A 26015-nucleotide genomic window follows, 5' to 3' on the forward strand; every position below is an offset into this window, starting at 1 on the left:
AACTAATAATAATAATAATGATAAAGGTAAAGGTAAAGGCCCTCCCGTTGATCGTCGATTTGCTCGAGCGGGCCCAGTAACGTCTCCATTGGAGACTTTGTTGTTACTGTGTCTGGCATATCGAATACTCTCGGTAGCTTGCCGGGCTCTCCGAGAGGGGCGGAGGAATCGAACTCGGGTTGGCCATGGTGGCCGCTTGTAAGGCGAACACCCTACCCGCTGTGCTATCGCTCCAGCCCCAAGTGAAATAGCATCTAGTATATTTGTGACGTTCATAAGGCTGTCTTTAATAAGAATCACTTATTCAAAATTATAATCCATCCAACTTGAGGTTGGTTAAGAAGTTAATGTCAGTTGATTTTTAAAGACTATTACTGCCCTCACAGCCATGAGTCCATGGGGTATTTTTAGAGAACACCCTTAGCGGATTGGAGCTTTCCGTGAGAGTGAGGAAGTACATGCTGGGGTCATAGGAGGCCTGAATCCAGACGGGCTCTCCTGTCTCAGGGTTGGAATGAGCAGCAGAGAAGAGCAGCAAGTGCTGGGACACTAGCAGGTCCACCCTGGCCCCGGTCCCTGATTCGTACCACACGCAGGGCCCCTGCTAAACGCGCGCCCACTCGGGCGCCTGGATCAGAGAGCCCTGAAGCCCAGGGGCTGGCGCCGGGCACGGAGGTCGCTGAGCTTTGATAAACGGTGCTTGTGGCTGGCACGCCCAAGTGCCACCTTGAGGTCTGGGCAGCAGGCCAGCGTGGCTGGGCTGACTCCCTCTGACCCTTGGTCCTTGGGTGGGGGGACTGCAAGGTCCAAGTGTAACACTGGGAGGGGCTAAGGGGAGACCCCTAGATGACAGGTGTCTAGCCAACATGAAGGCCCCCAGAAGTGAGTGTGGGGGAGGGGCAGCCTTGGGCATGAGGATGAGGCCTGGGGCAGGGACTCTGTGTAGTGTCCCTACTGTGTGACTGAACTCCCAGGCCCTGGCTCCTCGGCTCCCTCAGGGCTCCCGCAGCAGAGCCCCTCAGCCCTGGCAGCCTGCCGCGGTCTACACTGCCCTGTGTCCACGCTCGCAGACGTCCTGGCACTGCCTGGCATCGCCTCCATGTGCCCTCCTGGGACCGAGGACCCCACTGTCCTCACAGACAGCAGCTCCCTCCTGCTTTCAGGCCTGCCCAAGCTCACTGGGTCCATTCAGTTCACAACCGCATCCGCGTGTCAGGGTGTTCCCGAGTCAGCAGACACCACAGCCATGGTTGTGTGAATGACCAGCACAGGTCTGAGGGGAGCGGGCAGCTGGAATGGCAGACCTGCTGGGCCTCTGCAGCGGCTTGCCTGGGCCATCTCTGCCACCCCATCAAGGCCCCTCCTGGGGGCGTCGCTCATGTCGGCAGGCCGAGTTCCGTGTCTGGGACGCGGGACAGGGGAGGGCCTGCTGTGAATTGTGGGAATCTTGAGGCCTAATATGGTTCCAGTGAGACTTTCCCTGTCCTCACACCCACTCTCCTGCCTCTAGCCCCACCCTGCGCAGAGCCCCGCACCGTGCAGTGCTCGCGCCAAGGTAGCAGAGGGACCTGCCCGCAGACAGGCAGGGGCAGGGCACTGCGGCGGGCACCGGCTGAGAGCCTGCCTTTGACGTGCTTGAACCCACTAGCTGGCCCTGAAGTGTGGCATCCCTGATCTGCTTGGTGCAGGGTGAAAGATAAAATGGGTCGATTCAGCTAGAACATCCACATGGGTCAGACTCATACCAATCACTCCGCTGGGTGTCTGCAGCTTGCGTGTGAACTTGGACATGGGCAAGGCGGCCTACGGCTGGATGATCATGAAAGACCAGAACATCCCTGGCACAGTTGTCCGGACCAGTACCATCCCGGAAGAGCTGGGGCGTTTGGTGTATTTGCTGACCGACAAGACAGGTACTGCCACGTCCATGCCCTGCCGGGGCCAAACAGCATCTGGGGCATTTGTGAGACTAAGAGCCCAGCACGTGTGATGGGAGTGTGGGCTGAGATCTTACCTGTGTGTGTGTGTGTGTGTTCACAACATTTGTGCAAGCGTGAGAGACTAAACACCTGGGGGAGAGGGGTGTACCCACATTTGTTCATGTGAGAGGCTTAGTTACATCCACGCACATTCATGTGTGTCTTAGAATAAGAACATTCGGTGAGTGGGTGTTGGACCAATGCATCTAAGTACCCATATATGTGTACATGTGTGAAACATATAGATGTACACAGGTATATCCATACGTGTGTATGGGTATGAGACTAACATCTGTGTGTTCCCACGTGGATTAACATGTGAAACTAATAGCTACCTGTGTGTGTGTGTGCGCGTGCACTCGTACACAGAGAAACTAAACCACGTCCTTGGTGTATATGCATGTGTGTATGTGTGTGTTAGACTGTAGAATTCGTATTTATAGTTTCCCAGACTCTGCTCTTGAAAATCATAATTAGTATCATTAGAAGGCAGTGAAATATTATATTCTTATATAAGTAATATAGCTCTGTATTTTGGGCTTTCTGCCCCCTTCTTATTGTCTTTTCTTTTTTAATTTGCTTAACTTCCCTGATTGCCAGTTTTGAAGAGTAAAGCCATTTGTGATAGAAGATGCTTAAAACAAGATATGCGAGTCTGGTTTTGACTCTAACGTTCCCTAAAGCCCCTTATTGCAGCTCTCCCAGCCTGTGTTCCTAAGTCCTAAATTTGATTTTTTTTTTTACTTTTTGAGTCAGACCCGGCAGTGCTCAGGGGACCATATGAGATGCTGGGGTAGAATCTGGATCTGCCACATGCAAGGCAAACACCGTACTCACTGTACTATTGCTCCGGCCCCTGAATTTGATGTTTAAATTTCATGTTTCCCCCTTTTTAATTAAATGATTTTTGTCAATCCACAACATAATCAAAGGAAAACTGAACCCGTACTGTTTATGGAATCCAGCATGTCTTCTTGGTTCCTTCATTCAGTTGATTATTCTTACTAATTCTAGCGAACTATAAGCCAAAGCATATATACCATCGTAAAGAAAATGCGTCTCGTGTCCAGAGAGATGAGTGCGAAGAGGCGCCTTGTCTTGCAGGCGGCCATCCTCCATTCGCACCCTCCGCACTGCCAGGAGTGATCGTGCGGCTCCGAGAAACAAGAACACAATACTCAAAACTTCAAAGAAAAATAAAATCAACCTAGAAAACCAGCTGCAGAACTGAGAAGTCAGTGAAGTTGGTAGATTCACAGATTTGAATGTCATCGTATCTCTCTTATATGTAGACCCCCGTCACCCGTGCTTAAGTTATCTGAGAAAGCAGGCACGCACATAAGGAGTATGCCGGACAGGTAAGAGCATGACCAGACACCCCTGGGAAGCAGGGAGAGAGACCTGACCTGCGTGGAAGAGTTTCCTGGCCTCCGCCTGTCGGCTTCCGTGGGCCTCCCTGAGCTTAGAGCCACTCCTAATTGCCATCCTTGGGCTCTGTGGGCTTCCGTTGGGCTTCTCTGTGGGGGCTGCAGAAGTGGATGAGCCAAGCCAAGTCCACGGAGCGACGCAGAAACAGCACAAGGAGCTGGGACTGAGAAGGAGGCCAAGAAAGGCGCAGTTGCGCTTCCCAGTGTCACTGAGCTAATGGGAGATTAAGTTCCAGAATAGCCAACACCAGAACAAACCACAGTGTTACTAAAGGATCAGAAGCTGTCGGTTAATGTCCCAGTCAAATAAGGTCGTGAGGAATAGCTTGAGGGTTGCAGTTGGGAGACTTGGGGTGTGGGAACAGCCGACCACTCAGAGGAGACAGTTTATGGGCAGGGGAATGGGAGTTCTGAGCAAGAGCTCATGAAGGAGAGTAATGGAAATACCGGTGTGAAAGGAAACGCCTTTCTGCTGGCAGTAAAGACTAGCCTCCCTTTCACACACTAACACGTAGTCCAGTGTGGAGGCCAAGGATACCTGGTCAGCCACCCTTCCCAGCTGACACGGGCGTGTGGATCTGTCCCCACCTGCTCTGCCTTCCTTCCCAATTGATACAGAGACAGCCGTGTGACTGGCTTCAAGGATTCTGGTCTCCTCCTTTTCACTGACCCGTGAGACAAGCACGGCTGGCCCACTTCTCTTCACAACTAACATGTTTCCACCTTGTGCCCAAGGGCAGCTGTTCTGCTTTCCTTCCAGCATTTAGACAGACCCGGGAATCCTAGGGTAGGGTAGCTGTTCTGCCTCCTGTCCCAGCGGCACACAGACCAGCCTCTGAGTCCCAGGACAGCAGTTCATTCCCTTCACAGCTGTCACAGTCTGGGCTGTGAGTCCAAGGACAGCTGGTCTACCTACAGAAGTTTTGAACAGCACAGTTACCAAATTTTGGTTTTAACTTGGGAGGGGCCGGGGCGCATTGCGAGGGACCAGAGCCAGGGCCTCTCACATGCAAGTCAAGTGCCCGGCCACTGAGGTGCACCACTGGTGATGGTAACCACATTGTGGCTTCGTGGCCATGTAGAGCATTCTGCATGGAGAGTGTGTTTTCCCCAGCTGCATGGCGAGTCTGCAGAGATGGTGCCTATGCTAGGAGTCTAGTCCCAGTGAATTTCCCGAAAAAGGGCATTCCCAACCCGAATAGATAGTAACAGAGAAGTTTCTAAGACTGTTACTGGAAATCAAGACTCTGCTCTTAGACACCACAGCTGGGGGTGAAAATCAGAATCGCCTGGACTCTGACAGTAGGGAGGGCGTTGTGCTCCCAGAAGCCTCATTGCGGCTTTTAGTACTGTCAGCCAGAAACAGAGACTACATGTGAACCATGTAGGGGCCGGGGAGATGGTCCGGCAGGTAGGTGTTTGCTGGGTTCATTCCCCTTCTGCCTTTCTTTCGAGGCATTCTCTTTGTAACGTGGACAGACTTTTCAGAAAAAAGAAACACATTCTGTTGCCCCAGCATTGACCACCCCCACCCCCCAGGAAGAGTAAAGTGCAGATAGGCAGAAGGATTATGGCGATGTAAAGTGACCACAAGGAATTATTGCCTGGGCAAATCCAGGGGTATCTGAGAGGGTGATACAGTGACCAGCTGTTGGTCCTGGGGTGAAAGACTGTCTGTCCCCTTTCCTGTGTGGTCTCTCTTGGTTCAGCAGCCTGGACTTGCCCAAGTCCCGTCGTCTTTGGTCGGCATTGCTGGTGGGGTTGAGTCTCCAGGCGTGGCTCCAGTTGTGAGCTCCAGGCTGAGTCCTCTCTCCCTCCATGTGAGACCCGGATCCGTAATCTAGAGATTTAGACACTCGGACTCGGCATTTGTGAAGGGCGGTGATCAGCGATTGTGCTTCATGATTCTGCGTGTGGTTGTGCAGTTTTCCCAGCACCACTGGTGGAAGAAATCCAGATTGGAAAATAAGAAGTGAAACTATTGCTAATTGCAAATGGCGAAAAGCCTAAAGACCCTCCCAAAGATGACAGAGCTAGTAACTGAACAGATAAAGTGGCGGGGTACAGCCTCCCTGTGCCCGGAGTGCCCTGGCTCTGTCGTCGAGTTGTGGGCTTGTTTCCACGGTCAGCGTGGCCAACTTCGTGCCACTCTTTGAGCTTTGTACCACTTTGAAGCCAGAGAGTTTGAAGCTTCCATCCGTTCTTTTCTTTTGGGGTTGTTTTAGCCATTGAGGGCCCTTGGTGGTTCCATATACAACGTTGTGTTTTAACAGGGATCAGGTTCATTTATGAGTTGCCGTCGGTGATAGGGGGGTGTCATCCGTATCGGTATCTGCTCTTCAAGCCCTTCTGTCTACTTCAGCAGGAATTTAGTCTTCAGTCTTTAACTTCTTTTTAAGGGTATTTTATCTTTTCTGATGAAATCATAAATAGAATTGTTTTCTTAATTTCTCTTTCCTGTGATCTATTCTCGATTTGCTTGAGCAGGCCCAGTTATTGATCGCATTAACACAGGCAACAGACATGCCAGGGAAAGGAAGGCTCAGTGTCCTGCCTCTGTGTTGTGTCCGTTCATCATGTTCCATTTGGGTAGAGTTCTGCATTAGCAGTAGTTCTGCTGCTTGTTCCGGTCCAGATCTCTCTCGCCTCACTGCTCTGGGTAAGACTGCAGACCAGCACTGGGAGCATCAGGGTGCGCCTGGAGGCGGTGTTTCAGACTGCAGGGGAAGCCTGGGCTTCTCTCCTTCCATGTGAGCTTAGCTGTATCTTGGTTATGGGTCTTCCTTCCGTTCCCAGTTAACTCAGGGTTTAAAGAACCGTTACTGTCAAAGTTATTGATGGTTGAAGTTTTGGCATTTCAGCATATCAGACCCACCACGAGCATCCGCTTCGCTCCACCCTTTTCCCACACTCCATCCCGCACCCCAGCCCCCGCCGGCCACTTTGACGGGCACATTACAGAGTCCGCTGGTTGCAGCTTGAATCTCCTGTTTCCCGTGTTGCTGAGTCTGTGCTTTGGCTGTATGTCGCTGTCCGACCTGTCCCCATTGCTTCCCTTTCTCATCTTCCTCCCTCCCCTGGATTTCTTTCTCTGTCCTTCTCCCTAGCTCTAGGGCCAGGGGTCATCTGGGCATCCTCTTTACAACATTACATTTCCTCTGTATGTCACAGATAAGTGTGGTCATCCTGTGTTTGTCTTTCTTCTTCTGGTTTCACTCAGTGTGACATCTTCCAGACCCAGCCAAGTTGCAGCAAACTGCATGATTTCACCTTTCCTTTCGGCTGCACAGTATTCCATTGTGTATATATGCCACAGCTTCATAATCCATTCATCTGCCGTTGGACGCCGTACGACAGCCGTAGGTTGATTCCATGCCTTGGCCAACTTACTAAGGGCAACAATGAATAATAGTGTGCATATGTCCATTTGAAAGAATGCTGTTAGGTCCTTATAGGTGCCCGTGAGTGTGGCTGCTGTGCTGTTCAGTTTTACCAGTTCTAAGCTTACCGAGAACCCTCCCGTCTGGGGTTGAACCAGACAACAGCAGTGGACGAGAGTCCTTTTTCTTTTTTTTTAATTTAGATTTTTATTAGTGAAACACCGTGAGGTACAGTTGTAGATGTACAGATTTCTGTGCTTGGGTTTCCGTTATACAATGATCAAGTACCCATCCCTCCACCAGTGCCCATTCTCCACCACCACTGATCCCAGGATCCCTCCCACCCTGCCTCTGTGGCAGGGCATTCCCCCTTGTTCTCTCTCTCCTTTTGGGTGCTGTGGTTTGCAGTAGAGGCATTGAGTGGCAGTCATGTTCGGTCTAGAGTCTACAACGAGAGTCCTTTTTCACACAGATTGTTCCTACTAGTTTTGATATGTGCCATTGTCGCTGGCGTGAGATGAAGCCTCATTGTCTTGATTTGGCTTTCCTAAATAACAAGTGGTGCTGAGCACTTTTTCAAGTGCCTACTGGCCATCCTCCTGCTGTCCTCTCAGAAGTCTCTCTTCATTTCCTCTCCATTTTTTGATAGGGTTTTTGAAAAATTTTTACTTGATTTTGTGAGGACTTGATATAGCCTAGATAACTCAGGGTAGCACTGTAGCACTGTCCTCCTGTTGTTCATCGATTTGCTCGAGCGGGCCCAGTAACATCTCCATCGTGAGACTTGTTCTTACTGTGTTTGGCATATCCAGTACATCACGGGGAGCTTGCCAGGCTTTGCCATGTAGGTGAGATACTCTCGATAGCTTGCCGGGCTCTCCGAGAGGGGCGGAGGGATCAAACCTGGGTTGGCCGGGTCAGCCACGTGCAAGGCAAATGCCCTACCCACTGTGCTATCGCTCCAGCCCAACTCAGGATATTTATCGTAAATAGGTATTGAATCTTGTCACAGATTCTTTTCAGTGTTTACTGATATATTATTTTCTCTTTTGCCAGTGTACCCTATGATGTCCATTGCTTTGTATACGTTAAACCACAAAACCAAACCTAAAAGCCATTTTTGCGCCCCAAGAGAGTATGTTGATGAGGGCATGTGAGGAGGTGTGGATCTATGCCCTGCACCATGTGGTGCCCAGCACAGAGCCTGGACAAGCTCCCGAGCACAGCCAGGGGTGACCCTGAAACAAAGCATCAGGAGCAGAAAGCCCTGTCACTGGAGGGGGTCCCACCTTTGGTCCCTTCTCGTGCTGTTTGCAGTTAATTGTGCACCTAGTTTTGGTGTCGATTCTTGTAGACCTTCCTCAGTGACCACAGGGGATGCCGCCTGCCAAGTCCCCCGGCTCGTTCCACCCGTCCAGGTTGGAACAGCCCAGGGGAAAGCTCTCCTGGGCACCAGGCGCCCTCTGAAGGACAGGTTGTTGAAACAGGCGTTCCTGCTGCCAGGCTCCCCCGCCCAGAGGCAGGGGTGGGAATGGCATATCACTGTCGCACTGCCTTCGGCCGCGGGCCCGCTAGGGGTTCCGTGAACCCTGGTTGGAGGGAGGTTGGGTGGCTTCGGTCCTCAGCTCAGGCAGAGCCGCACCCGGGAATGGTGGTGGCATGGGTAACCACCCGCAGCCCCGCCTTCACTGGTCAGCATTGCAGCCCTGTTCCCGTCTTTGCCATCTGGCTTTGCTTGGATGACGGTGGTGTCAGCCCAGGGGGTGGCAGGCCTCAGCAGTCACCAGGTGGCCATTGGCCCCATCCCGCGGAGGGCCTGGCTGTGGACGGCTGCAGACTCGCTGTGGGGGCCCCGCTTGGAGGGGCCGGGTCTGCTGAGGTGACCCGGGAGCAGCGCCGTGCTGCCGTGACGTGGACGCTGGCCTGGCCCACTCAGTCACTGGGCTCAGCTCGTCACAAAGCCGCTTGACAGAAAGTGCCATCACAGTGCTGCCACAGCCGAGGAGGAAGTGCGGGCGGCCCGTAATTGCCTAGAGCCGCCTCCTCGCGGACAGGAAAGCGGAGCGGCGTAATCAGGGCTGATTGGAGGGCACGTTTCCGGTGAGATCTGAAATTAATGATGTTGCTATAGTGACACATCTGCGGCCACCAGTGCGTGAAACATAAAGCAGTTCGTTCGACAAGAGGAGACATCTGTTAGCCGCCAAGACGCAGTGTACAGCGGCGCTGACCACAGCACTCGGCCTGGCGTGATAAACGAGCAGCTGACGTGGAACCGCTGGACGAGCCGTTTGGCCTCAGTCAGAGGGACGGCTCCGGCCCCTCGGTGGTGGCATCTGACAGAGCCATAGCGTCAAGAGCGACGCCGCGGAGAACTCGTAAATTGTAAAACTTAACTCAGGGTGCGGCCTGTTCAAAGCGATACACTAAATCCTTTGTTCGAGCATTTTCATCGTGGTGTCGAGCGAGCCGTGACTGAAGCACACGCTCACACAGCAGGTCTCTGGGAGTCGCCCTCTCGGTGAGCTTCCCCAGACCCGCTTCCGGGGACAGCTGCCCTCTGGGGCTCTCAGCAGCGCCCTCTGCTGCTGGTCTGGCAGGGAGGCCCCCCTGCAGAATGGGACGGGGCCCTGTGCAGTGGAGCGGCTACAGGTGGGCACCCAAACATGGACAGTCCTTGTTCCTATGCAGGCCCCTGGAGGGCGTCATAGGGGCGCTCATGCACCAGGCAGGGCTCATCTGAGAAAACCTCACACAGCACGGACGCCTTCCAGTGTCCACTGTCTGTTGGTGCTCAAACTGTGTCCTCCCCGGGGCTGACCAGTGAGACAGGAACCACAGGAAGGAGACTAGGGGGTGAGGACACAGCAGAAGCTGAGGAAGAGATGGGGTGAGGGGGATGGCGGGTTTCTGTCGGAAATGCTGTGCGAAGCTCGGAGAGCCAGAGGCCTGCCAGTGGCATGGTGGGCAGAAGCGGCCTGGCCTAGGGTGAACAGGCCCTGGTCCGTCTTTCCGGCCACCTGAGGTAGCCTCCCTGAGCAGTGGCTCATGTGGCAGTAGGTGCCAGTCTTGGGGCTCTGTAGGTCTCCAACCGCTTGCCCCTTCTTCCTGGGGGGCCCGTACACTCGTTCCTACGGGCCCCCCACAGAAGAGAATCCTTGACCGTAACTCCCCAGGAGCTGTCCACGGCCCCCAAATCTCCCCTCCCAGCGCTAGCACCCCGACTAGGCAGTGTCCTGTGCGGGGAGCACCCTCATCCCACGCGGGGAGCACTCTCATCCCGCTCCAGGAGCCGAGCCTCTGGTCCCTGCCTCAGGCCTCCAGCTCCAGCCCAAGCTGCCAGCCAGGGTCACTTGGCCAGTGGGGACGAGGACGTGGGCCGACCCCCCTTGGTCACTGGTGCACACTGGCCACCCAGGCATGTCTCGGGTGGAGTCTGATGGGATAGGTTATCGGGCACCATGCAGGAAGGGGGCAGGGGGCCTCGGGGCGACTCTGGGGGCATCAGATTCTGGGCTGGAAGGGGGTCTCGGGAGCAGGGTCTTGGGTGGGGACCCCCGTCCCATTTCTTTTTCTTTTTTTTTTTTCCCTTGACTGTTGCACAGACACCCTGGGTGCGTCCTGGCTCTGCACTTAGGAATCGCTCCTGGCGGTGCTCAGGGAACCATAAGGGATGCCAGGGACGGGCTGGCTGCGTGCAAGGCAAGCCCTTGTGCCCTGTGCTATCGCTCTGGCCCCTCATCCCATTTCTGAAGTGTGTTGTATGCTGAGACCCTCCAACAGTGGGTGGCCGTGGGGCCAGCACCCTCCAGCCTCCTCAGCCCAGCCCTCACGGTGTCACGTGAGTGGCCACAGCAGGAGGCGTCTCGTCGAGACACTTCGTGCCTCTGAGCCAGGGTCCACGTGAGGGGCTTGCCTGGGTCTTCCTGGGCACCGGCAGTGTCACTCGAACCATCTGCTCTGAGCAGAAATCCGGGTGGCGACCTGCTGGTTTCTGTTGCCCTCCAGGTGGGCCGCTTGTACGTCTCCCCTGCTGTCGGTCCTTCTAGTATCTGGAGAGAAACAGTCAGAGGAATTTCTCTAGTTAGGTGAAGTAGCCTATTTCCTTCAGTCTGTTACATTTGGATTCAGTTGATACATTACTGCCAAGCTGTTGGTATTGATGGGCTGTCTGCACCCTCAGCGCCACCAAAATGCCCGCAGCCCTCCCCGCGGGCCCCATGTCACCTGAATCCAGGTGGTAAAGCTCCACCAGGGAAGGCCACCCAGGAACTAGAACCTTCTTGGCACTCAGAGTCCCTGCAGAGGAACTTGTCCTGCCAAACGAGAACCTGAGGAGCTTGGCTATGGGGCACCTGCATGTGTGTGTGCACATAAGTGTGCGTGTGTGTGCATGCGTGTGCGTGCGTGCATGCGTGTGTGTGTGTGTGTGTCTGCAGAGCACGGTACCTGCCATGTGACAGACTTTGTCCGTCTGCCACAGGTACACTCACCCAGAATGTAATGGTGTTCAAGCGACTGCATCTGGGCACCGTGTCCTATGGGCCGGACACCATGGACGAGATCCAGAGCCATGTGGCGCATGCTTACCCACAGGTGAGTGCCGGGCCAGGCTGCTTTCTGCACAACAGACACAATTCCAGCAGCTCTAAGCACTGTCTTTTACCAGACAGATACTAAAGCTGAGCAGGTGAGCCATCTCATGGGGACACGTGCCCAGTGTCCTTCCTTCAGGGAGGGCATCCCAGGGCCTGCAGGAGTGGCCAGGCTCCCTCCTGCAGAGGGGCCCGGCCAGGTGTATGGGGCAGCACCCTCATTACACGAGATCCCGTAGGTGGCAAGCTAGCCCCAAGCCCGGTGCTGCTTTCTGAGGAGAGACCTTCTGCTCCTCGCTGGGGGCTGCAGAGATGGTTGGGGGCCCACCTATCTCTGCCCCACCTCAGCGAACGGTCTGGGCGGTGGCCTGCATGACCTTGCATGCACCCTGGGATGAGGCCCAGCCTCCATCCCGAGCAGGCAGCCGGGACCAGCGTTCACCAGACTAATGTGTGGGGTCAGGCGAAGATCCCAGCATCTGCTCCCAGCCGGGTGCGCTGCTGCGGGATTTCTCAGATCGGCCAGAGGGGCTGGTGTGCGGGCATTCCCGCGTCCTTCACTGTGGGCAGCAGAGGCGAGTGGCCAGCTGCCCCGTCTGTAGGCACCGGCTCCGGCTGTAGCCTGCAGGCCAGAGGTGCCCAGTGGCTCTGTCCCCACAGGCGCAGCCCCAGGCCTCTGCGAGCAGCTGCACCACGCCCCCGCGACGAGCCCAGCCTGCGGCCCCCAAGATGAGGAAGAGCGTCAGCAGCCGCGTGCACGAGGCGGTGAAGGCCATCGCCCTGTGCCACAACGTCACCCCCGTCTACGAGGCTCAAGCCAGGGTCGCTGGGGAGACAGAGTTCACCGAGGCGGACCAGGACTTCAGCGATGAGAACCGCACCTACCAGGCCTCCAGCCCCGACGAGGTCAGTGGCCCGCGCCTTGCCCTGCAGAGCTGGCAGGGCCTCAACTGTCCCGCCGCTGCCCCAGGGCCCACCCCGACAGAGCCCCTGAGGCAGGGTGGGCGCCCGGGCCTGCCACCTGGTGCCGCTCCTTCCAGTTCAGATCTGTGCCTGGCGCCTGTGTGTCCAAGGGCGCTCGCTGTGGAGGGATTGGCGCCATCTGCCAGAGTCGCCGTGCAGGCGAGTGCCTCCCACCTGGCGGCCATCAGGTGTGCGTGCACCGTCTCGCTGTCATGGGCCTCCCCCGAACCCCAGCACCTGGCCCTGGGGGGAGATGACCCTCCCCCTCTCTCCTTGCCAGGCAGGGAGGGGGCAGCAGACACAGGATTTGACAAGTGAGGGTGCACGTGGGGGCAGCAGGTGGAGCCCAGGGGGAGCAGGGAGTGGGTCCCTCCGAGCCCACTCGCCACACTGTGCCCCACGAGGCCACACGTCCCCAGGGAGCCGGCTGTGCCTGCCCTGCTGTGGCCACCCCCAGGGCCTGTGCTGCGCGTCTGCCCTGTGGCTCAGTCCTGTCTGCCAGCTCTGATGGCCCTGGGTTCATGTCCGGGGCTGGACAGGAATGTTTTGAGCCCGTGGCCGCCGCCGGCCGGGGCCTCCCGTGAGGGCGGCTCTGAACCCTGCTGCCCCCAGAGCACCTCCATCGGGCTGACCGGCTCCTGCTGGTGGGGAAGGTGGCCCAGTTGCGCAGTAGGCAGCGCTGAGGTTCCGATAGTGAGGAGTTGGGCGGGTGCCTCAGCGTGGCAGGTGTCCATGCGCCGGGGGGGGGGCAGCCTGCAGTGTCTGTGCACAGGGAGGGGTGGGGGGCGGCGTTGCCCCCCACGGCTCCTCCCCAACGGACTCTGCTTGAAACGTGTTCGAGCGGCTCATTCAGGCCTCGCTGGGAAGAAAACGGTGCGAGTGTCGGAAGTTCAGGTGCGCTTGTCCCTGCGTGCAGCCGCGGCCGCCAGAGCTGCCTGTCTGGACCCCGCCACACTCAGCCCCGCCGCCCCCACGCGCCCTGGACCGCACTCACTCCTGGTTCTCAGGGCGTGGGGGACGCCAGGCAGGGATGAGCCAGACTGACTGTTCTCAGCTGCGCCCTCAGAGGGGCATAGAACCAAGCACAGGCTCAGTGATGAGCAGCCCCGAGGCGGGTGCCCTGCCGGGGAAGTCCAGGGACGTGCCGCTCACCAGCCACACCTGGCCGACGCCCTTCGTCATGGGAAGCACGTTCCTTGCGCGTGGGCGGAGCTTTCGAGCCTGTGGGAAATCTCCAAGGGAGAGGTGGGCCGGGCTCCACGCCGCACTTGCACTGAGCCCACTTGCACTGAGCCGGTGTCGCCGCTGTTCGCTGGCCCACGGGCTGTTCTCCCGGTGACGTCCACATGCCTTTTTTTAGTTCTATAATTTCCAGCGTATCGCTGCTGCTCTAAATTATAGGACTGTGTCATCTGTACATGATGGGAGCAGCGCGGATCGGCGGTATCTTAGTAACCCGGGACCCGGGAACAGGCCTAATTCCAACCCTGCTGTGACTCACCCCAGCGCTCGAAGGCGCGGGAGCCCGGGCTGGCCGTGTGCTTAGCGGCCCCTCACCTCCCCCAGCATTCAGCTGCGGGCTCCAGGCCCCTCCCGGGCCCCTCCCGCGGCTCGGTCAGCTGCGCGCGCCCAGACTCCCGTGACTGGAGCCTGTGACCAGGTGCTCTGTTGGCTCTGCCAGGTCTGCGGCTGGCCCCCTCCCGAGTGCCTCCTGCCCATGCTGCTCCAGAGTGGGGCCTTTGTCCTGCACTCCCCCACACGAACACGTGCCCTGGGCACCATCAGTCAGCTGCTGCTCGGCAGGGCTGGGTCCGCAGTGTGGGGAGGGGAGATCGCATCCCCAGTGGAAGGCACACGGGCCGGGCGTGAGAACAGAGGCCACAGCGCTGCTGTCCCAGGAAGCTGAGTGGCCCAGCCTCGGCCACCCTGCTGGGGTCCTGGGGGAGAGGCGGCTACGCTGCAGAGGGCAGGAGTCTGCACGGAGCCTGCTGACCCCTTAGCCGTGATTTCTGAGCCATCCTCATTCCTCCCACCCGTGAATGGGATACGTGTCCCATCCCCTTCCTTTTTTTTTTTCTTTTTGGGTCACACCTGGCGATGCACAGGGGTTACTCCTGGCTCTGCACTCAGAAGTTACTCCTGGCGGTGCCCAGAGGACCATATGGGATGCTGGGAATCAAACCTGGGTCGGCCGTGTGCAAGGCAAACGCTCTGCCTGCTGTGCTATCTCTCCAGCGCCCCCCCCTTCCGTTTCCTTATGACGGTCTTTCATCTTCTGCGTTAAGTTCCCAGGTTGGGCATCAGCACAGTTGCAGCTGGGCTTTTTCCCCACGCTCTCCAGTCTCTGCTTACACACAGAAATGAAGTAGATTTTGTAGCATTATTGTTTCTGGGAATTTTTTGATGACATCTTTAGGATGATCTGGGTGTGATACTCAATCACCTGCAAACAGAAGGGACGTGGCTTCTCAGTCTGAACCCCTTTAGTATCATTCTGTTGTGCTGAATAGAAGTTCTCTCTGTGCGTGTCTCGGGCTGGCCTTCCGTCTCTGTCAGTGAGTCTCACATGTGGCCTTTGCTGTAGGGAGGCAAGTGCCTTCCGTCCCTGTTCTGTTGCGGCGCTTTGTTGCAAAGCCTGTCGAACCTTGACATGATTTCTCTCAAACACTTTCTCTGCATCTATTGACATGATGAAAGTTCCCTTTTGTCATGATGATTCTTGATGATCCCTTGATGATTATTTCTCTCTATTGATGTCATGTATCACATTGACTGGCTTGTGTAAATGAACCTGCCCTGTCTCCCAGTCATAAGTGCCGTTTGATCATTAAGTATGATATTTTAATGTACTCTGACATTCGTGTGCCTAAGGTGTTGAGGACCTATGCATCTGAGCTGATCGGGTGGTGTTCTGCAGTTTTTGTTTCTAGTACTCTCCGTGTGTTGTTATTTGGGTGACGTTGGCCTCCTGAGAACCACCCTGGGCTTTCTGGAGAGCCTTGGAAGGATGGGAGTAGGTCTTCCTGGAGGTCTGGGGGACCTGATGACTGTGACTGGTCAGTTCACTTGCTCTGCTGTCTCCTGGCTCACTTTTGGGAGCTTACAGATCTCCACACCATGACCCGTTTCTTCTGTGTTCTCCAACTTGGTGGCATAGAGTTATTCATGGTAATCTTGGCTGATCTTTTCCATTCTCGCAGGATCTGTGTCACATCCCCTTTCATTTCTGGGCTGATGTGTTGGTGCTTCATGGTTTGTGTTTTTGTTTTGGTTAAGTCTGGCTTCTTGGCTGGCTTTGTCTGCCTCGTTTCCTCTTTTGGAAACCAGCTCTTGGTGTTGTTGATCTTTTGTTTTGGTTTCTGTTTCATTGATTTCCACTCTGAATTTTATTTCCCTCCTCCTGCGTACTTCATTTATTTTCTAGAACTTGAGGTGTCTCCAGGCTCGTTACTTGGGCATTTCCTTGTTTCCTAATGAACACGCGCATCGCTGTGTCCGTCCCTCTACGTGCATCGCTGTGTCCGTCCCTCTTCGGGAAGCTTTTGCTGTGTCCGGTGTATTCTGGAAACATCGTTGATCTCGTTTGCTTCCAGGAATATTCTGAGTCCTCTCATTTCTCGTCCTACCCCCTGGTTATTCAAGTGTTGGCGTTTGTCCCTCATGGTCTGTGAGTAGCCCCAGTTTTAAAGCCCGTCTGAGAAGGGCTTTAAAACTTGCTCCCCTCCTGGGCTCAGGGTTTATTGGATCAGCGTGTGGTCTGTCTTGGAGAATGTCCTGTGTACACTGCAGAAGGACGCGTGCTCGGCTTTGGGGGTGGGTGGCCCTGCCCACACCTTCTAAGCCCATCTCTGTCATGTCCTCCTTGAAGACCGATGTTTCCTATTGATTTCTGCCTTGCTGTTCTATTGCTGTCGATACCGTTCCCTGGGTCTATTAGCAGTAGCCTTCCATATTTTGATGGTTCTTCCATCGTGCATTGATCACTATGCGGTGTCCACACAGTCCCTTATAACCTTTGTCAATTGGAGTCTGTGTTGTCAGGTACAAATACAGCTGTCCTGGTCTTCCCCTCAGTCTAACATCTCCCAGCTGAGCTCTATCCAGGCATCAGTCTCTGTCCATCTGTCTCTTCGTCTTTCTCTGTGTGCGTGTCTTTCTGTCTCTGCTCTCCCTCCTCTCTCCTCCTCTCTCCTCTCTCTCTCTACTCTCCTCTCCTGTCTCCTTTCTCCCTCTCCTCTCTCCTCTCTCTCCACTCATTTTTGAGTTACACCTGGCAGCGTGCTCTGGCTCAGCACTCAGGAATTATTCCTGGCGGACTTAGGGAACCACTTGAAGTTCCAGGGACCAAACCCGGGTCGGCGTGTGCCAGGCAGGTGTGCCCTATCTGCAGTACTTTCACTCGGGCCCTATTCTCGTCTCTTTCTACAGGCGGTCACTTGCCTGTCGGGTTGTTTTTCCAGCCTCTGACTGGATGCTGTGTCAGACTGTTCAGAGGTGTCTTGTAGGCAGAAGTCTGGGTCCAGTTGCTTGGCCACTTCTGGTTGGAGAGTCGAGGCACTGAAGCAAGGCTGCTGAGCGGAAGGCCGTGCCTCCATTCTGTCTGGAGTAGGAGACTTTGGGAATCCGTCTCTGCTTCTTGGCCGCCTTTTCTCTCCCCTGCACTGAGCTGCCGTCTGCCCATAGTCGCCTTCCAGAGACTCCAGGGAGTTTCCCTGCAGTCCATGGTTTAGAGGGTTTCTCTGCCTTGCGAGGAGACTGCCGGTGCTTCTCGTAAAGCTGCATTAGTGACTACCTAGTGACTACCCACTCCTCGCTGTTTCCATCCTTGGCCATGAACACTCAAGTCACTCCTTTGAAGCAGAGTGGTGGTCTAGCTGGACCGTCGTCCTGTCCGGTGGAATTCTGTCCGGTGGCTGCAGTGTCAAACCTGTCTCTGGCTGCAGCGTTTCACCCTGAGTCTGCTCATGGGGATTCCTTTAGATGTAAATTTCTTTTTAAAAAATTAAATCCCCACCCTGTGTGTAGATTTCTTCAGTCCTGCTGCTCTCAGTATTCTCTGTCCATACTTGGCTTTTGTCCCTTAAATCGCAGTGTGTCCTACAGATCGTCTGGCTTTCTCTGAGCCGCTGGGGTCCATGGGTGTGACTCAGTCCTCAGACTGGGAGTGTTCTCAGCTAGTTCTCTTGACTGTACCCCGGAGTCCATCCTGATTCCAGCCTGGCCCCTCCGTCTGCCCGGGACCCGCAGATGTGTCCATTTCATTCTCTCGCCCTCCTCTTGTCTCACCCAGCACACTGACCTGTTCCGTGGCTGGGCTCACTGCTGGCTCCACTGAGTTTCGGTTTCCCGTGAACAGACCCTTCAGCTCACTGGCCTCCCTTGCAACTTTCTCAGCACCCTCGCCCAGACTTGCCTTTTCTGGCCTTCGTTCTTCCACCCTGCAGTTCATTGAACACCCTTCCCTATGCTTGAAGCGCTGTGGGAGAAGCTGTAGCTGTCCAGGCTTTTGTCTTCACCCATTTGTTTTGGTGACTCTGCTGCTTCTTCACTGGGTCTACCCTGCAGTGAGGGTGTGTGTGTGTGTGTGTGTGTGTGTGTCACTGGGTCTACCCTGCAGTGAGGGTGTGTGTTTGTGTGTGTGTGTGTGTGTGTCACTGGGTCTACCCTGCAGTGAGGGTGTGTGTTTGTGTGTGTGTGTGTCTCACTGGGTCTACCCTGCAGTGAGGGTGTGTGTGTGTGTGTGTGTGTGTGTGTGTGTGTCACTGGGTCTACCCTGCAGTGAGGGTCTGTGTGTGTGTGTGTCTGTGTCACTGGGTCTGCCCTGCAGTGATGGTGTGTGTGTGTGTGTGTGTGTGTGTCACTGGGTCTACCCTGCAGTGAGGGTGTGTGTTTGTGTGTGTGTGTGTGTGTCTCACTGGGTCTACCCTGCAGTGAGGGTGTGTGTGTGTGTGTGTGTGTGTGTGTCACTGGGTCTACCCTGCAGTGAGGGTGTGTGTTTGTGTGTGTGTGTGTGTCTCACTGGGTCTACCCTGCAGTGAGGGTGTGTGTGTGTGTGTGTGTCTCACTGGGTCTACCCTGCAGTGAGGGTGTGTGTGTGTGTGTGTGTGTGTGTGTGTGTGTCACTGGGTCTGCCCTGCAGTGATGGTGTGTGTGTATGTGTGTGTGTATGTGTGTGTGTCTTACTAGGTCTACCCTGCAGTGAGATTATGTGTGTGTGTGTATGTCACTGGGTCAACCCTGCAGTGAGGGTGTGTGTGTGTGTGTCACTGGGTCTACCCTGCAGTGAGGGGGGGTGTGTGTGTGTCTGGGTCTACCCTGCAGTGAGGGTGGGTGGGTGGGTTTGTGTGTGTGTGTGTGTGTGTCACTGGGTCTACCCTGCAGTGAGGGTGGGTGTATGGGTGTGGGTGTGGGTGTGTGTGTGTCTCACTGGGTCTACCCTGCAGTGAGGGTGTGTGTGTGTGTGTGTGTGTGTGTGTGTGTGTGTGTCTCTCACTGGGTCTACCCTGCAGTGAGGGTGTGTGTGGGTGTGTGGGTGTGTGTGTCACTGGGTCTGCCCTGCAGTGATGGTGTGTGTGTGTGTGTGTGTGTGTGTAGGTAGGTGTGTGTGTCTCACTAGGTCTACCCTGCAGTGAGGTTATGTGTGTGTGTATGTCACTGGGTCTACCCTGCAGTGGGGGGGAGGGGGGTGTCTGGGTCTACCCTGCAGTGAGGGTGGGTGGGTGTGTGGGTGTGTGCGCATGCGCACACACACGTGGGGGCATGTCCTGGTGTGTACAGACTGGACTCCCAGTCACGGTCGCATTCCACACACCTGCTTCAGTTCTTGAACTTAGAGGGCTGCACCTCAGACCCCGCCTACCTCATTTCTCGGCTGACTACTATGCTCGGGTCCCCTCTGGAGGCTGGCGAGGGCCCGTCTCTTGGCCTGGAGCTGCCTGCGCTTCTCTCTCCCCCCCATTCAGGCCGCGGGGACCAGTGGCCGTGCCTGCCTCCCGCTGCACGCACACCCGTGCCGTGCGCAGGCTCCAGCCGGCCTCTGCCCTCACCACCCTGCCCGTCTCAAACCCCGAGTCACTCCTCGGTTCTCCTTGGGGGCTGGTGCCCACGCTGACTCTCACTGTTTGGGCCGGCATTTCAGCAGTTGGGGGTGGCGGTCTCGGGCCATCCCGTCACGGTCGGGGACTACGGGGAGCTGGACACCTGTGGGCCCCGTCCTGACTGCTCGCCTGTGTCCCCCAAATCACTCGTTTAAAAGTGACGTAAGCGCTGCCAAGGGGATGGGAGTGGCCGAGGAAGGGTCTAACCACGGCCACACACCCCACAAGGCACCTCACACGGACCCCAGACCCTACACAGTCCCATACATTCCACACCATCCCACACACCCCGCATGGTCCCCACACACCCCGTACGGTCGCCATTCCCTGCACGGTGCCCCCCTCGGAGAGGGGGCGGAGACCCTCTGTGTGCCCGCCCTCAGCTGTCATGCACTCCCACCCCACCCCCATGCCCGTGTGGGGACCGGATCTGCCGTCCACAGGGCAGCAGGTCTGCCTGGTGTCCTGGTGCCCTCCGCACACACAGACGCCCAGACCGTGCCCCTGGTCAGTCCCACAGCAGCCCCGTCCCGTCGGTGCCCCCAGACCGGCTCTGAGTTCACAGTTGCTCTCATCTTGCTGGCCTCTCTCAGGTGGCCCTGGTTCAGTGGACACAGAGCGTGGGCCTCACCCTGGTCAGCAGAGACCTGAGCTCCATGCAGCTGCGGACACCCGGCGGCCAGACACTGACCTTCTCCGTGCTCCAGGTGTTCCCCTTCACGTCCGAGAGCAAGAGGATGGGCATCATTGTCAGGGTGCGTGCGGGCAAGCGTGTCCCACCCGCGGGGGCGAGGGGCGAGCTGAGCTGGCGCGGTTCGGGTTCAGCAGCAGTAGCAGGCCAGGGCGGGGGCCTCGTCTGGACCGGTTCGCAGAGCCGCTGGGGAGCCGCGCCCTCCGTCAGCGCCTCCGTCCGCTGCGCCTGCGAGGGACCAGCCGCCGCCAGGCCCCTGCTCACCCGCCTCGCTCGCTCGGGGAGGGCCAGGGGGCTGGGTCCTGCCCCGCCCGGGAGCTGCCGGGGGCCCGCGCCACATCCCCGGTGCTCCCTCTTGCCGTTGTAGGATGAGGCCACCGCAGAGATCACCTTCTACGTGAAAGGAGCGGACGTGGCCATGGCCACCATCGTGCAGTACAACGACTGGCTGGAGGAAGAGGTGGGTGCTCGGAACCCGGGGTGGTGTGTGCAGAGGGGAGAACGTCGTGCGGTATGCGTTCCGTGCGTTGGGGGACCACGTGGTGCGCCGGGGTCCAAACCAAGGTTGGCCGCGTGCGAGGCAGACGCCCTCCCCTGCTGTGCTATCGTTCTGGCCCCATTGTGCGTCACGTGGTGTGTGTGCGGGTGACGTTGTGGTATGTGTAGGTGGGTGGTACCGGGGTGAGGAGGGCTGGGGTGGTGTGGGGGAGAGAGTAGATAATGGGATACGTGGTGTAGCCGCAGTGAGGGCGAATGAGTGTATGTGGTGGGGGGATGTCGTGTGGGGGTGTTGGGAGGACATCCTGCAGCATGTGTTGGTATGTGGGAGTGAGGGGAAATGTCCTTTGGCATGTGTAGGTGGGGGCGGGTAAGGGGCAATGTTATGTGTGGGCATGTGGGGTGAGGGGGAACATCCTGCGGCACGTGGGGTTGACAGGAAACATGCTGTGGTGTGTGTGGGTGTGTGGGGTGAGGGGGAACGTGGTGTGTGTAGGGGTGTGGGGATTGTGGTGTGGTGTGTTAGGTTTATGGGGGAGGGGGAATGTGCTGTGGTGTATCGGTGTGTGGAGTGAAAGGAAACGTGCTGTGTTGTGTGTAGGTGTGGGGTGAGGGGAATGTGCTATGGTGTGTGTGTGTAGGTGTGTGGGGTGAGGGGAACATCTGTGGTGTGTATAGTTGTGTGGGGTGAGGGGAAACGTGCAGTGGTGTGTGTAGTTGTGTGTGGTGAGGGGAACATGCTTGGTGTGTGTAGGTGTGTGGGGTGAGGGGGAATGTGCTGTGGTATGTGGGGTGAGGGGAAACGTGCTGTGGTGTGTGTGGGTGTGTGGGGTGAGGGGGAAGGAACGTGCTGTGGTGTGTGTGGGTGTGTGGGGTGAGGGGGAACGTGCTGTGGTGTGTAGGTGTGTGTGCTGTGAGTAGGAACATCGTGTGGCATATAAGTGTATAAGGGTGAGGGGAGACATCTTGGCATGTGTAGGTGCGGGCGTGGTGAGGAGAACGGGTGTGTGACATTGTAGGTGTTGAGGGACACACAGGATGTCAGCACATGGTGTGATCCTGAGGACTGTAGTTGGGAACAGCCACTGCCATGTTTAGCCAGTGTTTAGGAGCAGGGACTGAGGGCACCTGCCTGGTCGTGTGGCCGTGTCCCTGGCACCACCAGTCCCAAGCACTGAGCCCTATAGGAAAGTGGCCAGACGACACGGACAGGCATCCCTGGGTAGTGGACAAGGCCTTCAGCGGGCCACTGCCCTCTGCACACAGGCTTACACTCGTGGCGGCCAGGTCCGTGTCCAAAGCCCCTCCCCCCTCACCCCACTGTCTGTGCTATTGGCAATCGGAATCAATAGTGCCTTCTGGCACTTGAATTTAATCAGGGACATGAATAAATTAAACTCCCCGAAGACCTTGGGAAATGCCATAAAAATTACTTTTAGTCATAATGATGTACAATTAATTATAAAATGCTTGCTTAATTTATTTAGCTTTATGAGGTCAAATCAATAGATGTCTAGCAACAGATAACGTCCAATTGTTTTCTGTGAAGATAACTTTATTAAAACTCCGCACGTCTCTCAGCATTGTCCGTCCACCCCACCCGCCTCGGTCTGCTGGCAGCCCTGCTTTCTGGCCGTCACCGGCTGGCCTGGATGGGGCGTGGCTGCCCGAGGCTCCCCGAGCTGCATTCCTGGAGTCGGGAGGAAGAGCAGGGAACACACTTGCCCTGAGGTCGGGGTCCTGGTCACTGGAAGAAACGCGGTGGCTCTGAGCTCCGTGCAGTCTGCCCAGCCAGGTTGGACTCAAGGCTGCTGACTGAAGATGTGAATTAAGGGGGAGGGGCCGCTCGCTGGAGAGGTCCCTCGGCCAACAGGCCAGCCCTGCGGGGCCAGAGCAGACGTTTAGCAGGTACAGGCCTGGCCCCGTTCTGTGTGAGCACCATGTCCCCGAGGTGTGGCTCTGCCTGCCTGTTCCCTTGGCAGACTGTGCCCTGCGTGACTTCCTGGGATGAAGTTCTTGTCTGCCATGTCGGCCAGGGCGTGGATCCAAGGGGCACTCAGCGTGGGGCCCCACGGTGGACCACGGCTGCCTCGGGAGGTCCTCAGCCGAGCATCTGCCGACAACCACTGATGCTCCTTCCTGCTCATCCTCACCTTCTGCGTTTTCTGAAGGAAAGAGTTGTGAGACCCTGGAGGCTGCAGCAGCCGCCGTGGACTGGAGAGGAGTGTGTCCTGCAGGGACTGTCCTGGGCCCCATCCCTGTCCCTGAGGTCAGGGCCAGCCTGACCACGTCTCCTCTTGCAGTGCGGGAACATGGCTCGTGAAGGTCTGCGCACCCTGGTGGTGGCCCGGCGGCCGCTGACAGAGGAGCAATACCAAGACTTTGAGGTGAGCGCTGCCCCTGCCCCACAGGTGACCCACCGTCTGAGGAAGGGAGGTGTGAATGGGGAGTTACCAGCTGGGGGACCTCGTCTGAGGGAAGTGGGGTGCAGGGAACCCACCGTCTACTCAGTGCTGCCTCCCTGTGCTGGCCGCTGGCAGCCGCGGGGGACAGTCAGAACGTGGCTGTGGCTGCCACGTGCACAGGAAGTCGTGCGGACCCATCCCCTCGGCATCGGGCCAGCAGGCGGGGGTGCGGGACCCGTGCGGGCGCACGTGATGGGCACGTCGGACCCACGGTGCTGCCTCTCCCCAGAGCCGCTACGCTCAGGCCAAGCTGAGCCTCCACGACCGGACCATCAAGGTGGCGGCCGTGGTGGAGAGCCTGGAGCGGGACATGGAGCTGCTGTGCCTCACGGGCGTGGAAGACCAGCTGCAGGCCGACGTGCGGCCCACCCTGGAGATGCTGCGGAACGCGGGGATCAAGGTGCAGCAGGGCTGGGGTTCAGCTCGAGGGTCCCCTTTCCCTTCTTGCCCCCTGGGGGGACTTCAGGGTCTAGGTGCTGCTTTCGGGGGGGCTGCACTCGCCTCTGTGCTCCCTCTCTGTGGACACTGTGCAGCTCCCTAAGACCGGGCCTCAGTTCTGAGCAGGACGCAGCCCCCAGGGCGGTCATCTGAAGAGGCTGCTGGGGGCAGGGCTGCACGCCGGTGCCTGGCACGCCACGGCACCTGCTGTCACTGCGCCTGGTGGCTGTCACAGCACCTGGGGATTCTGTCACAGCCGTGGCTGTCACCCAGCAGCCCACCTCCCTCCACGTCCCTTCCAGCTTCCCAGCCTGGTGCCGTCCCCGTCACCCCCTTCTCAGTCTCAGCTCGTGAGAGCCGAGACGCCCGGCGCTGGCTCCCGAACTCTGGCCCAGGGGGCCTCCCTCGCTGCTGGGCCCCCATCCGCTCTGGGGTGGGCCCACGGCAGCTGGCCGGGATGCTCTGGAGGAGGGAGACTGTCCTCAGGGCTGCAGTTCTCCAGCCTCGACTCTGCCCCAGATTTGGATGCTGACAGGTGACAAGCTCGAGACAGCCACCTGCATCGCCAAAAGCTCCCACCTGGTGTCCAGGACACAGGACGTCCACATCTTCAGGCCAGTAAGTTGTCCACTTCCTGATGTGGAGCTGGTCATGTCGTGGCCACTCACGCGTGAAGGCGTCCGGGAGCAGAGCACCAGCTGCTGAGGGTCTGTCCTCCTGGGCCATCAGACTTCCTGTTTCTGAACTATGTCTCTTCATGTCTAAACGTTTGTATACTCCGAGGGCTAGGGTGATGCCCAGACAGCACCCAGTGCCCAAGGCGGCAGTTCATATTCGACCACGTCACCTGGTCGTCCATCTGCTGGGAGCCAGGCTGTGAGGGTGGCTCAGGGTGGCCATTGTCATCTATGGTCCTCTTCCAGATCAAATGCTCCCCAGTGGCTGGAGCCATAGTACTTCGGGCAGGGCACTCGGCCAACGTGGGTTCAAGCCCCGACACCCCATAAGTCCCCAAGCCCACCAGGAGGGATTCCTGAGGACAGAGCCAGGACCACTGAGTGACCCCTGAGCACTGCCAGGTGTCACCCAAGAAACAAAACAGATGCTCAGCCCAGATTCTCTCCAAGACCCTGAAGAGCATCATCTGCACATGTGCTCCCTGTCCGTGCAGGCCGTGGCCACACTGAGGGGGAGCAGAGCTGGGGGGTGTCTGGGGTGTGCTCGGGAGGTGTCTGAACACACCGCTCGGGGTGTCAGCCGCCCAGTGGCCTGCAGACTGCAGCTCCCGGTGCACATAGCAAGCCTGACGGAACTGCACACCAGTTGTTGACTTCCCAGGTTGCAAATTAGCATTTGCGCAGTAAAACCTGTTTAAAGATGAGTAAAATTTAGATCACGTGAACGTTTTCATTTAGGATCCTTTAGTAGTAAGTCATTTCTTTCCAGCCATGGTAAATTTCCCTCAGAAATCGTGTTGAAAATCATAATAGCTCTGGAAATGCCTCGGTTTTTAAAATCATGACATTTCAAAAATTGAGGCTTTATTTTATTCTTGAAGTCATTTGGCCTTTTGAGTCGGTCCTTTTTGCTTGAGCTCGAGGAGAGGGTGGTGTCACAGCGGGGGCATCAAGGGGCAGTGGCTGGGCATGTGGCCGTGACAGGCTCCTACCACCCTATGGGGCCAGCCCTGCACTGCCCGCGCCACCTCACACTCAGCGGTAGAGGAGCAACCTCACTCCCAGAGAAGGTTCTGGAAAGCTCCCAGTGGGTCACTGGTCTGACGTGCAAGCTCGCAGGGCTGCCCTTGGCCTCTCCGGTGCCCACGCCAGGCCTCGCTGGGCCTCAGGGTAGCAGCATCGGGGTCCCCGCCTCCCTCCCGCATGCAGGTCGCCAGCCGAGGAGAAGCCCACCTGGAGCTGAACGCGTTTCGACGGAGGCAGGACTGCGCCCTGGTCATACCTGGGGACTCCCTGGAGGTGGGTGTGCCCCGAGCAGCCCCCCCTGCTGCCGTCGCCCTGGAGTGGGGCCAGGCACGACCCCGTCTCGCCCCCAGGTCTGCCTCAAGTATTACGAGCATGAGTTTGTGGAGCTGGCCTGCCAGTGTCCAGCTGTGGTGTGCTGCCGCTGCTCCCCCACCCAGAAGGCCCACATCGTCCGGCTCCTGCAGCAGCACACGGGCAAGCGCACGTGCGCCATCGGTGAGACACGGGCCGGGGGCAGGGGCCACTCACTGGCAGGGGGGCCCTTCCTGGCCTCCTGGGGAAGCAGAATCCGGGGCTCGGGGAGGGTTCCAGGGCACGCGCCCATGTGCAGGCGCGGCGTTCCGCTCGTGACCACCACGCCGGCCCCTGGGTCCCTGTGGGAGGACGGTGGAAGCAGGCCACGTCTAGCCCGCGTCTCCGTGCCCAGGTGACGGCGGCAACGACGTGAGCATGATCCAGACTGCAGACTGCGGCATTGGCATCGAGGGCAGGGTGCGTGA

General features: G+C 57.4%; 1 protein-coding gene across 2 annotated transcripts in view; it reads left to right on the top strand.

Moving 5' to 3' along the window:
• ATP9B (ATPase phospholipid transporting 9B (putative)) overlaps positions 1–26015 on the top strand; it is a 124042-nt gene that overhangs the window by 93953 nt on the left and 4074 nt on the right. For both annotated transcript variants that reach the window (XM_056131486.1, XM_056131487.1), the window contains 11 exons: positions 1771–1913; positions 11270–11382; positions 12042–12287; positions 20035–20196; positions 20500–20592; positions 22934–23017; positions 23325–23495; positions 24053–24151; positions 25420–25509; positions 25587–25731; positions 25943–26007. In XM_056131486.1, coding sequence (XP_055987461.1) covers positions 1771–1913; positions 11270–11382; positions 12042–12287; positions 20035–20196; positions 20500–20592; positions 22934–23017; positions 23325–23495; positions 24053–24151; positions 25420–25509; positions 25587–25731; positions 25943–26007 — 1411 coding nt within the window. The remainder of the gene's footprint in view (positions 1–1770; positions 1914–11269; positions 11383–12041; positions 12288–20034; positions 20197–20499; positions 20593–22933; positions 23018–23324; positions 23496–24052; positions 24152–25419; positions 25510–25586; positions 25732–25942; positions 26008–26015) is intronic.

This window comes from Sorex fumeus, unplaced genomic scaffold, assembly GCF_029834395.1.
Source record: "Sorex fumeus unplaced genomic scaffold, SorFum_2.1 ptg000092l, whole genome shotgun sequence".
NCBI lineage: Eukaryota > Metazoa > Chordata > Mammalia > Eulipotyphla > Soricidae > Sorex > Sorex fumeus.